This window comes from Tympanuchus pallidicinctus, unplaced genomic scaffold (genome assembly GCF_026119805.1).
Source record: "Tympanuchus pallidicinctus isolate F22 unplaced genomic scaffold, pur_lepc_1.0 scaffold4, whole genome shotgun sequence".
Classification (NCBI taxonomy): Eukaryota; Metazoa; Chordata; class Aves; order Galliformes; family Phasianidae; genus Tympanuchus; species Tympanuchus pallidicinctus.
Window position 1 is genome coordinate 15,773,776 of NW_026294758.1, and position 13,736 is coordinate 15,787,511.

At 36.2% G+C, this 13,736-nt stretch overlaps 1 protein-coding gene across 1 annotated transcript in view; it reads left to right on the top strand.

Moving 5' to 3' along the window:
* Positions 1–13,736, top strand: part of ADGRV1 (adhesion G protein-coupled receptor V1) — a 264,974-nt gene that overhangs the window by 35,798 nt on the left and 215,440 nt on the right. The window contains exons 13-19 of the mRNA XM_052701347.1: positions 372–595; positions 7,532–7,564; positions 9,302–9,428; positions 9,519–9,704; positions 11,546–11,726; positions 12,547–12,710; positions 13,326–13,449. Coding sequence (XP_052557307.1) covers positions 372–595; positions 7,532–7,564; positions 9,302–9,428; positions 9,519–9,704; positions 11,546–11,726; positions 12,547–12,710; positions 13,326–13,449 — 1,039 coding nt within the window. The remainder of the gene's footprint in view (positions 1–371; positions 596–7,531; positions 7,565–9,301; positions 9,429–9,518; positions 9,705–11,545; positions 11,727–12,546; positions 12,711–13,325; positions 13,450–13,736) is intronic.

Genomic DNA, 13,736 nt, shown 5'->3' on the forward strand with positions numbered 1-13,736 from the left:
TTCATATTCTTAAATTAGAACTGGTAATAGCCTTAAATACAATTGCACTGAACTGTAATTCCAAGTTAAATTTATGTTGGTTATGTTTAAAATGTAGGTTATGTTTTGAAGAAGTGTGCATTCATAAAATTTGTCATGCATGTATTTCTATGGTTGCTTAGTGATTTGTGGTATGACTAATCTGTCATCTGCACTAAGTGCCTGATAAGTGGTTAAAGGTTTTATGTACATACACTTTCATCCATATTTTGATATCACATATGAAGTTATACCTAAAAAAGCTGAACATTTTTATGCTTATATTCAAATAGTAATTTACAAAGGAGTAATTGTTTTTCCATCTAGTCACAACAAATTCACACGTTTCATAGGTTTCTATTGCACTGCATCGAGATGGGACTGATGGTCAAGCAACTGTGTTCTGGAGTTTGAAGCCCTCTGGTGTCAATCAAAAGGCAGTAACACATGATGATATAAGTCCCTTTAATGGCTCTGTCGTTTTCTTATCTGGACAAAGTGATACTACAATCAACATTACTATTAAAGCTGATGATGTACCTGAAATGAATGAAACAGTGCTATTAACTTTGGACAGGTATCTTAATTTCTACTGATATGTATCATATGCAGTACTCCGTTTATATATAAAAAATTAGCACATTGTTAATTAGGAGTAATTGCTCACATTGTGTCAAAAAGCATCTGAAGAATTATTAGGCTCTTGATTCAAACTGTGTATGGATTCTTCTTTGACTGGAGACTGATGTAAGAAACTATTTTGCATGTATTATCTGATGACTTAACTGCCTATATTTTGATAAAAGGTCTGTGCTATTTCGAAAATTCTTTCAGCTCTGTTCTTTTTTATAGCTCTTGATTGTAACATGTATTTTTCAGAAAAGTAATAGCAAGATTATGGGAGAAGGTACAGTGAGAAGTAAAAAGCAATGAAGAGGTTTTTTTTTTTGTCAGAAGGAGGTTTCTATGTTGTGCTGTTATTGCAGAAATAGATCGCTGTTTATTTGTTTGACTGACATGTTCTGTGTTGCTTGCTCTTGATAATTAGGTACTTCAGTCATAACTCCCAGCCTCTATAATACTGCAGGGTGATTAACAACACAGTCTTCTGCTAATGAGAACCCAGTGGTATTGCTGAAGCATGATGTTCTTGTCTCCTTTCTACAGTAGATCAGGATTATGGGGTAACTCAGACTGAAAGGGACCTGAAGTAGTAGTACTATTTACATTTGAATACTTCTCAGAATACTGAGAAGTAGTTTATATCCAGTGTGTATTCCCTCTCTGAGTTACTAACAGGAAAATTATAACTTCTTTTTATTTTCTAACAGCTTGCCTCTCATGTTCTCATATTACATCCTATTAGTCTAAGGTCTAAAAACCTTTTCCACTTTTGCTGGAAACGTACAGTGGTCTGCCTCCAGCAGCTTCCACGTTGAACATCTACTTGAACAGTCTTTACCTCATCCAAAAGAACTGTTTTTTTTTACAGGAAGTGTTAACTAGCTCTTAGGAATTTCAACACCAGATACCCATGGTGATTATACATGGTATATTGCCTTGCAAAGGCAAGGAGGTCTTTAAGGTATTGCTGATTAGAAGGCGGTCACAATTCAGAGAGCATGCTTTTTTAACAGGAAAGATGTTACTTCATTGCAAGATTGGCTTGCTTCATTAAACATGACTAGTTGACACATCTAAATTAGAATGATTTATTCCAAGCTACCTTGGCTACCCATTACATTAAAAGGTGAATCCTGAACAAGGCAAAAACAACAGGACACTATTGCAAATAGTTCTCTGCTTTTCCTTTCTGTGGATGAAACTGGTTTGAAGGAATTCATTAGAGTCTCTGGCACAAAGGGAGAAAGTAGGATTAAAATGGTGGCTAAACTTGTGAGTGCAAGGTTGCCAAAATGCAGAGTGGAATGAAAAGAAACAAGTAAGTAGACAGTGGCGTTTTTTGTTTATTTGTTTGTTTATTTTTGTTTGTTTTTTCAATTCTGACAGCTGTGCAGGTATATGAAACCACAATTTTTTGCTGTTTATTCTGTGCAGTCACTATAGGCTATGTCTTGAAAATGATGGCTGCAACAAGGATTGAACTGGCAGCTGAGCAAATATAACCAGAATTCTGCTTTTGCTGTATGTGGTGGCAGTAGTAAGTTCTGCTAATCATGAAGTGGCTAGTAAAATTGTGCCACCAGCAAACAGCTTTCCTACACTTGGCAGGGTCACAGAGTGAACTAAAGAACAGGTGGTGTGGCCTGGAAAGAGGAAGAGAAAGAGAAAGAGGAAGAGGAAGAGAAAAAGGAAGAGAAAGAGAAAAAGGAAGAGAAAAAGGAAGAGAAAGAGAAAAAGGAAGAGAAAAAGAAAAAGGAAGAGAAAGAGAAAAAGGAAGAGAAAAAGAAAAAGGAAGAGAAAGAGAAAAAGGAAGAGAAAAAGAAAAAGGAAGAGAAAGAGAAAAAGGAAGAGAAAGAGAAAAAGGAAGAGAAAGAGAAAAAGGAAGGGAGGAAGGGAGAAAAAGAAAGAGAGAAAGGGAGGAAGAGAAAGAGAGAAAGGGAGGAAGAGGGAAAGGAAAAGAGAGAAAGGGAGGAAGGGAGGAAGAATTTGAACTTTTCTCTAAGCCTGAATAGTAGCAGAAACTGAGGATGACATGTCAGCAAAGATTGTCGTTTCAACACTGGAGGTGTCCGTTCATATCAGGGCTGAAAATACTGGCAGGAGTTATCTGTTAAGCTTGTGAGTTGCTTTCTTGATATTTAGTACTTTCTGGACTAACGGAAGATTTCAGATTCCAAGGCTGGCAGCAAGCACTTCACAGTAGCAGTGAATTAGCATGAAAACAAAGATACAGTGTACTGCAGATGTGTTTGTACTATTCTACAAACTGTAGTATAAGTCAGTGGGAAAAGAGAGCACATAAGAACTTCAATGAAACTACTGACATTGGAATATGTTCACAGGGCACTCAATAGTCTGCAATTAGTAATAGCATGGATAAAGTAATCAATGTAATTAATTCTAACAAGGCTGTATTGTTTAGCAGTTGGTGGTGTTGTTAAGGGAGTTAAATTTTACATGAGCTTTAATTCTATACATATCTGCAAGACAAGTTTTCTGGGACATTAAAATAGCATTTTCCTTTCTTACTATATGGTCTCTATCCACAGGCCATAAATATCAAAATTAACTCTGAACTATTTTCACAAAATGAAAGCAAGTGTGTATCTTGAGGAATATACTTCCAGAGAAGACAGATGAGTAATAAGGAAAAAGAAAATCTTGTGTCTGCTGAAGATTCTTCATATTTTCTTTTTTTAGGAGCAGCTTCAGGTTGAATGCCTGCCCTTTCTGAATAGGCCTGAATTGATCCAAACATAAATAAAACCTGATGTCTGTAGTGAAAGATATGTGAGAAAGAAAAACCCTTGGTCTTCCTGATGAATGTAGGTGGAACAGGCCATGGAAATTGTTTGTATGCTTTCTGAAAGCATATACATACTAGGGCTGTTCATTTTACCTGGTAAGCACAAACAGAAATCAGTTTTTAAAAAAATCTTATTGTTGTTTTTCCCTTCTACACAATGTGTTCTCCTATTGGCAGTTGTCATCTCTTCAGTTAAGGTGCAGACAGCTATTGGTTTGACAGTTGACTTAACTAGAGGACCGGAATCTCCAGGGGTTTGGGGCAGCTCTGTGTTTGTGCTCCTGAATGAGTAGTGGTAAAATTGAGAATTTGGAGATTATGGGATACAGGAACAGGAACATACTGATAAATTTATTTTAATCGGTAAAAGTGATAATCACTTAACAGTTGGCTGTTAAAATAGTCCTTGTGCACAACTGATTTTTGAGTGTTCATTCATGGAATTGAGAATGCCAGATCAGATTTCTATACGTCTACTGTGACTTAAATTTCCTTTACTATACATAATAAAGAAAAATTGAAGAAACATAATGTGAAAATCTTTATAATACTAGTGATTTCTGTGGTGCAGTACAACTTACAATAGGGTGAATTTCCATCACCAGTGTATCTGGAAAATAATGAGACTCGTGAGTTACAAAGCAATTTTTCTGAAAACTGCAAATGTAATCCAGGTTTCACTGTCTTATTGTGAAATATCTGGCAGCTTTTTTTTTTAACATCTTTTTCATTACTGATGTTTACTGCATGACAGAAGTTAGCAAATCATAGAAGAAACATTCAAAGCACTGCAGGCTTTTAGTGGTTAGTGCTTAAGTGGTTTTTGCATCTTCTGTTACTCTCTGCATTGGGATGCAAAGAAGATCTAACGTACTATATAATGGAACTGGGATTTTCTGCTAACTTGGTGATTCCCTGCAGTTAGTTTCTGTCTCAAAACTTTATGTATTTTTCTTACTTTATTTATATTAAGCAATATGTGCAATACTGTATGAGAAATTTCAGAGTAAAAGGATGGCTTTTCTTTTTGAAAATAGAATGTTGAAATGAGTGCTTCTGCACACCTACTGCTTGTTTTTATTACTTCTAAAAACAATAACACCGTATCTCTCCTGCTAATAGCGAGAAAATAAAATCACCTCCAAAATCAAATAAATGGTGGATTAAACTTGGAGAGAAGTTTTTTCCTCTGTAGAGAAGCACTGTGGAATGTATTATTTGGAAAATCCTACTTTAACGCAGTTCTTTATAGTTAGGTCCTGCCACTAATTAAATAGGTAGATAATCCTGGAAAAAAAAAAAGAAAAAAAAAAAGAATAATAGTGAATGCAAACTTATGAAGCAAATTGAGTAATATCCCACAAGCAATTTGGATTCCTCTTTTTTGAGATACTCTGACAGAAAAGAGACTTTTAGAAAAGCGTGGTTTTAATAATGACAGCAGTGAAGACTCACAAGTGCCATTCAGTTGTTATTCAGAATACTCACTGTCTGTTGGAATTCCAGTCCTCTTCCAAAGCTATCAACTTCAATCACATTCCATCTCAGTAAAAGTTGTTTTATTTGTATTTAGTACATATAATAATAGCTTAGTCAAAATTCTGCTTCGTAATATTTTATAGTACTCTGCAAATAAAAAGAATGAAAGAATATTTTGAAACTTGTTAGTTGTCCTAATTCATCAGTAGTTGTTGCTAAATAGTAACAATTATTATTACTTTTATTTCTTTATTTATTTTTTAAGAAAGCATTTCCCTCATGACCGCTCATTTCATATTAGAACGGCCATATTGGAAATACACATTTTGAGACTGCATTTTTACATTAGCATTGTAAGCATTATCAGGGCTTGTAAACTGTAATGAAATGAAACTTTGTGTCCATGGATAGCCATTTTGCAGTAAAAGTTCAGGAGATAAAATGGCAAATGGCTGTTGCAGTGAGTTGTACCTCCTTACTCTGGTCAAGTGTTCTCTTCAGTAGCTGGAGCCGCTTGCCATGGTTAAGCTACAGTACAAAAGAAGCTCTTTTAACTTTTATCCTGAATGCCCTCTCTGTTGGGTTTCCGAAGTTCTGAATAGCCATCTTTGTTCTGTTTCCACATTGCAGTGTTACAGGAGCACCTAAAGAACTGGTTTACAGACCATACAGAGTGAAGCAGGACTGAACTATGCAGCACGCGGCAATCAGGAAGGAGTTACTTTGGGATGAAGGGGAGGTGTGCGAATGCCCTCTTTTTAGTTTGATGTTGTAAATCCCAGGGCTTTTGGCCTGGAGGCTCTGTGGTGGCGCAGGGCCCGCCATCCAGTCCCTTCTCTGGCAGGGCAAGGGCCTCACCGAACAAGGCCATGGCTATGGTGTCAGTCAAACTGGGAACACAGCTTAGTCAGACCTGGTGATGGTAGGCAGGGAGAGGCACAGCGCAGCGATCGCTACAGCAAGGAGGTGATTCCAGGCCCAGGTCCTGCCCTTGCTGTGTCACAAGAGCACACCTTCGGTGCAGGACCCCTGGGACCATGGAAGAAGTGGTTAAAGCATACTGGATGTAGGGAAGTATTTAGGGTTCTGCCTTAGGGTGTAAGCCTCCTGCTGAAAGTTTTATGCTTCTCTTTGAGGAGTGCTTTACCATGTGCGGCTTAGCCCTCCTTGGACTTCAGCATCAGGATATGAAGAGCGTGCTGAACAAGAAAGTATGCATTTCAATAAGGCAGTAAAAAGTCTGAAGGATTCTATCGTGTGTAAGGTAATTTTATTACAGTGTGATTGTCGAAAGCATTGGAATTGGGCTCTTTTTTTCTGAGAAATAAGTCTGTGAAAATAGTGGATAGTAAAACTTTTGGGTTTAAATTTGAAATGTACCTTACCAACTTGTCTTTTTTTATTTCCAACTTTTATTTTTTCTGTGATTAATTTATTCTGTGTAATAAGAATTTTTACAGATGCGTACCTTACAATGAGGGCATCATTTGTGGTTAACAGCAGCTTAGAGTTGTAAAGCTAAACCTAGGTGCTTCTATTCAACTTTTGTGTAGGATGGTTTATGACTTTTTGAGGTAGTAACTAACTTTACTATGTTAGGGTAGTGATAGCGATTGGACCAGTTTTGATATCATCCAGAGAAAACGTGATCAGAGATATTTAATAAATAAATAAATAAATAAATGAAAGGACTGAAGTGTTCTTAATGAGACTAGTAAGAAGAACCTCAGAAATGGTATTTTCTCTTTTGCCTGTTGGACTGAACCTCACTGCTTGCTTCCTGACCTGAACGCTCTCTAGCTTTAGAACTGACTTATACTGTGACTCTTTTAGATAAATTATTCTCAGTCTTCCGTGTCCATGTCCTGGAGGTGTTTGAGATACACACCTTGTGATACTCTTGCAAACTCTTCATGTGTGCTGCCCTCTTCCAATTTTTGTAATGCTACCATTACAACTATACCCTGGCACTACTCCTCAGTTGTTCTTAGCAGGCTTGTTGTCTATATTGTGTTTAGACTCACGAAGCGTAACTTTGCAAAACTGAAAGAATACATATACGCGTATATTACTTTGGTAATATGGTTAACTAAAAATTGTCTTAAGTGAAGTTTACTATGAATTTGTGCTAGGCTACTTTTTGTTACATAGCCGTTACAACTACTTTTGTTTATAACTTTAAAAAAATAAAAATTACTTTAGCAGATTGATGAAACAGCCTATCAGAGAGGCATGTAGAGTTTTTTCCTAATGTAGGGTGAAGTATTTCTAAAAGGGAACTGCTGCTGCACATACAAAGACTAGTAATAATCAAGCTCTTTGGAGACGACTTGGTGGGTAATACCTTGAATGGGTCTTGGCATGCTGAATTGGTCATGGGACATTTATTGTAAGTGGGAACTACCTGCTTGCTAGCATCTGTCAGGAGGAAAATGACAAGCAAACAGGGTTCCCATAAAATATACATTATAAGCTTTTGGAAAGTAAAAAAGAAAAGCTTTATTGTTTGTTTACTTATTTATTTTATTGAACTTCTAGCAAGTGGTACTTTCATTCCATTCCCCACCCCTTTCTTTCTTTCTTTCTTTTTCTCTGCACTAACAGAGTAGAAACAGAAAGGTTTGTCGTGTACTTTGGGTAAGTGCAGTGAATTGGTTTTTTGTTTTCAGTGAATCATTGCTTTATCTTAGAAGTGGTTAGTTTCTACTTGTCTTTATCACTTATTTTCTTCACAAAAATAACTCTTTCTATATCTCTTCATACAATGCATGCTTCCCCTTTGGTGTTTCATTTGATGGCATGGGTTTCTGGCTTGAAAGCATTTTTTTTATTTAGGATCTGTGAATGATGAAAGTTATGAATGCATGCCTCAGTGTTTGATATTTGAATGTTTGATGGAATAATAGATCAGTTGTTCAACATTGCCACAAATACAGTTTGCCCCAACTAAATGGCTGAAATGACTGACACTCCAGGGAAGGTTATGTGATCAAAAATGAGTAGTTATCTTATTTTTGAATAGCACACATATAGTTTATGTTAACATACGTTTCTTTGTCTGTCAATGTTTTTTAAAATGCACAAGCATGAACATGTTACTCTATGAAATAGATAATTCTGTATTTTGCATCTAGTATCCTGTCCTTGAGATGGTCCATTTTTGGGGGGGAAGGGGTGGGAGTGATGGGGGAAGGTTCCAGTTGCTTGTGGAGTACTTGTGGACATAGTCCTGGACTTGGTTTTAATATTGTATTTAATAGATATCATTCCTTTCTCAACAGAATAGTATTTAATGAACTCTGGGTTATAGTACAGTGAAAGCACAAAAATATAATACAATTTGCAGGCCTGAGATTCCATTCAAAACATAACACTGACAGGGAATATGGAAGATGCAAGGGAACCTAAATACATGACGTGTAATAAATTATATACAGGCTGTGAGCTCAAAGGTATATTTTTGATGCATCCTTCAATAGTATTTCTCTGGAATTTTGAATGTAATTAATTTAGAAAGAGGTTGTTGAAAGTTACTGGTTCTGGGGAGAGGAGTACAAGTAATGTGCAAGGTTACATGTCACATGTGACCAATTGATGTCACTGACCAGGATGAAGATGGTGTGGCATGGAAGCCCAGAGACAGAAATCCTTTACTAAGAGGAATTTAAGTGCATTTAGTCAGCGTATTTCATACTTGCACCATTCACCATGTACTTTGAGACAGAGGGTTTGCTAGGAAGTAAGGAGAAAGGGTAGTGAGTCCCTGATTAATGAGAACAGGTCCAGTGCTTTCTAGAGTCAGAATGAGATCTGACAACCTGTAGAGGTTGTCCCCACATCTTCATAAAGCAGATTAACATGTATTTGAGGATGCAATCAGTATTGAGGGGCAATATGTTAATAGTAAGTTTTGACAGAAAGCTAAAAGTGGAAGTATGTGATCATCAGTACAATGTCAATGTAAGTAGTTTTGGAATTTCATTTATGCCTTGATCCAAATACAAAGTAATACTGAATGTAGGTAACTTTGTTCTTTCATAGTTCTGTTTCTTTTCATGTGTGTTGTCTCCATGTGTGATTAAAAAACAACTACAAAAAACCAAAACACACAACAAAAAAACCCAAAAAAGAAATAACAGCTGTAAGAACTAACCAGAAAACAAGGATTTTTAAAAATTATTTTTGTGAATAAATAAAACATTAGTATTGAGACTTGCTTAACTTATTCTATTCCTTGCAGGTAACTGCTGGTTTTCATAACTTATTCAAAAACGTTGTCACTATTATTCTGACCTCTGCATTTGTATGGATTTACTTGCCAAAGCAAATTGCCGTTTGAAAAAAAAAAAAACACCTCTTACCTTCCTTTCTCAGGGTCAGTGTGGAAAATCAGATACTGAAATATGGGTTTACTACTTGTGAAATCATTATATTGGAAAATGATGATCCCGGAGGAGTGTTTGAATTTTCTTCCTCTTCGAGAGGTCCCTACAGTATCAAGGTAATTAGATATCTTTATATCTCTTAAACCTTATAGGCAATTTGGTTTAAACAGAATGCTGGAAAAAGAGATGGATTTTCTGTTTTACAGGAAGGAGAGTCTGTTGAGCTGCAAATTGTTCGCACGAGAGGAAGTCTTGTCAGACAGTTTCTACGCTACACGGTAGAACCAAGAGACAATAATGAGTTTTATGGAAGCACAGGAATTCTGGAGTTTAAGCCTGGTGAAAGAGAGATCTTAATTACCCTATTGACAAGAATGGATGGGATTCCAGAGGTAAAAATTTATTTTTTTCTCTCTTCAGATTGTGTTTGTGGGCATACTTGGTCATAAGTTATTAAAATGTAAATGGTTTCACCTGTGAATATTATCAGTTTTTATATAGAGTTTCCAGGCTTTTTCTTATGTGTGAGAAATAAATAAAGGAAGAGTGAGTGGAAGATCTGTAAGACAGACAAGTACCATGTGAAAGCATTTTATATAAAAAGAAAAACAAAACCAACAGGTCTTGCCTGAATATTAGTTTTTCTGACAGCCTTACTGATTTATAATCCCAGAAATCTGCAGAATCTGGGCATATTTCTGTCCTTACTGTTTGTTTCTGCTTTTCTTTATCCCATTTCCTTTTCAGTGTATTGTCAATCTTGGATTCCATCAGAAAGTTTAAATGGGTTTGGTTCCACCACAGTTATATTAACATAAAATTTAGTTTTTGTGATTTAGCACTCTTTCCTGCCTTTACATACAAATCCCTTTGCCATATTTGCATAAATAGTTGTATTTATCTGACCATGCTAATGAGCTAAGCTGTCAAAATGCCAGCCTTACAAAATATAAAAACTTCAGGAAACTTGGTAATCTTTTTGTAGGGCCAGGTGATCATCAGCCTTGCTTTGAAGGACAGGTGGAGGATTAAATGATGAGGGAACTAGGAGAACACAGAAATTTCAATTGCCTAGGCTATTGTTGAAATTCATGTTTATTTTCTCTAAATGCTTTAGAAGAAAGAGACATAAAATGAGTTTGAATTACACTTGCAGAGGCCAGTGACATAAGTTTGTCAATTAAAAGCTGGGCATTAAAACACTAAGTTTTTTAAAAGTTAATTCTTCTTCTGCAGTATGAGAAATAGTATCTGGCTTCTTACAGCAGTATTACAAGTCTGGCTAAGTAAGTAATACATGTTGAGACACTCAGATAAAAACATGTACCAGGACTAAGAAATAAGAAACCTTTTTTATTTTCCTCTGTCTCCAAAAGTGGCTAAGTACAGAAACATATAGGCAGGACTGGTTTATAATCTTCAGGTATACAACAATTTTCTCCATAATGCCTTCTGAGCCTTGAAGGGTAGGCAGCCCAAGAATGTCTGAAATAACAGCTGATATCTTTGTTTGTAATAATCCTCCGTGGATTTTTTCTTCAGTTAATTGGAGCAGTTTTGCTTACAACTCAGGTAAGGCTTTAGCATCAGTGACATTCTAGAATAGCAAGTGCCACTTTTAAACCCAACTCTATGTGAAGAACCTCTTCATTATTTTTTCCTTTTCTTGTACTGACCAGTGGGATTCATTGAGATCTCCCCAATGTAAACTAATTCTGACTTTCTAGATAAATAGATGCAATTGTTCTAATGTTTCCTGAAGCTTTTTCTTGTATAGGAAGAACCAAGTCCCATTAGATTAATAAAGCCAGCTAATTGATTCTTTTTAGATCAGCATGCTGTCAGTGTTTTAAAATTTTTACTTTTCCTCATTCAAAACAGGACTGTTAAGAAATCTTAGGTAAAAGACAACTTGTATTTCAGAGAGAATTTCAAATATATCTGTGCCAGTGAATTTATATGATTCTAAGTTACATATACAAGATATACGAAATAAATCCTTGCTTATAATTTTGGAGAAAATGGTGCTTTTAAATATAGGGAATTCTAATGTTTTTTTTTATCCGATAGCAATGTACAAATATTTGTTGCATGTAGAAAGAGTGTGTGATTTCCTTTTGTTTAAGTTTCTATCTTTTTCTAGCTGGCTGGAGACTGGGGACTATAGTCCATTTTGATGTTGATGTAGATGTTGAATACGTGTTTTAGTTTTGGCTGTATTTCTCTCCTCTAGTTGGATGAGATATATTCTGTGGTACTTAGTGCCCACAGTGAAATGCCCGGCAAACTGGGAAATGCCACAATGGTCAATATAACCATTTTGAAGAATGATGATCCACATGGTGTCATCGAGTTTCTACCTGATGAACTAACAGTAACAATAAACGAAAGTAAAGGAGAAGACGTCTATACTGGTAATTCCTTTGTATTAGAATCACAGAATCGTAGAATCACAAGGTTGGAAATGACCTGTAAGATCATCTAGTCCAACCATCCTCCCACTACCATTGCTACCACAAGCACTAGCCCATATCTCGCAGCTCCTCATCCAGACGCCTCTTGAACGCTGCTGGGGGCAGTGACTCCACCACCTCCCTGGGCAGGACATTCCAGTGCCTGACCACTCTCTGAAAGGAAAAGTTTTTTCTTATACCTAACCTAAACAAACCTCTTTTGGTACAACTTACGGCCGTTTCCTCGGGTCCTATTTGTTGCCTGGGAGAAGAGGCCAAACCACTCCTCATCACCACCTTCCTTCGGGAAATTGTAGAGGGCAATGAGGTCTCCTCTGAGCCTCCTCTTCTCCAGACTGAACAGTCCCAGCTCCCTCAGCCACTCCTCGCAAGACCTGTGCTCCAGACTCTTCACCAGTTTAGTTGCCCTCTTTAGTTACCTCTTTATCTGCTGTCTGCTTCTGCTAGACTTCTTTTCCAATTTCTAGGATGGTAAACAGTTTATGGGCCTGGTTTGGCCTGGTTCTGTGAATTGTAGGGCAGAGGGATTTTGCGAATCCATGCCACTGGACAAGGGAAACAGGGGACCCTGAATAGTTAAAAACAGTGGCAACAATCTGAGGAGAAACAAACTTATGTACTAAATATGGTATTGGAATGCAAGATAACACAATGTCTGAGTGAAGTCTCCTTCTTTCCTTTTTTTCATTTCAGATGTGCTTACCTTTTTCATTTTGAATTTCATTGTTTTGAGTATGCGTGTGTATGTTTGCATTTTTAGCCGTTTACAGAGTTATAAGAAACCAAGGAAACTATGGAAATGTGAATGTGTCTTGGGTTGTGGATCCAGCATGTACCAATGATGTCTATCCAGAAGGAGGGATTCTTTTCTTTGATAACTTGGAGTTTTCAAAAAATATCACCATTTACTCCCTCCCAGATGAGGTAAATACTTTTATGTTGTTTTATGATGAGAACAAAGAAAAAGTGCTAAAATATTAGAATGCAGAAAGAGAATGAAGGAATGCCTGCTTATCAAGAACTTGACAACTTACAGAAAAGATGAGAATACTTGGTTAGTTAATAACTTCAATAAATCATAAAAGAATTTCGGAAATTGAAAAAAGTTGAGAGCTGAGTGCAACTATAATGTGGTTAAGTCATAGGAAAGTTCATTTGAATATAACTCATATCCTGATACCTGGAATCTTAATTTCATTGTTATACACTAATGTATTTGAAGTAATATAAGAAAGACTGCAAATACTAAATGGTAAATAGGTAAATCTGTAAAAATAAATTAAAAATATCAGAAGCAAGAAGCTGGAACATAACTTTTGTGTGATATGTACAGCAGTAAAGATGAAGGAATTTACTTATTGATGGTAATTTATACGTAACTGTATGAAGTGTCCTGTGTAATGACTTTTGACAAACATACAGTTTGATAAATATGAAACAGTCAGGAATCTCTTGCCTATTAACCACCTTAGTTGTCCATTTGAAATTTTTCAGTGTTTTGCATGCTAGAAATTAATTTATTAACACTTTCTCATTCAGGTACCTGAAGAGAGAGAAGTATTCATCATCAGCTTATTCAATGTTACAGGTGGAGCCAGACTGGGCAATGTAACCAGTGCGATTTTACAAATTACAGGGAATGATGATCCCATTTATTTTGCAGGTTAGAAATTATTGTTTTTAAATATGGAAAGTGTACAGTACCTGAAACAGATACATATTTTTTCTTTTTAATAGACAAGGTAACTGAGAAATCCTTATCCCAACAGAACAAGTTGCATGTTTTCAGTTTATTTAATTTACATTTGATTCCTTCAGATACTGAGACTGGTTGGATTTCAAGGTACAAAATTTTTCCTTTGTATCTGAAATTATTTCCATGTCTTTACTACCTGTACCTTCTATTTCACTGAAAAAGAATGAGAATTACAGAGCATTAAGAAAAAAGAG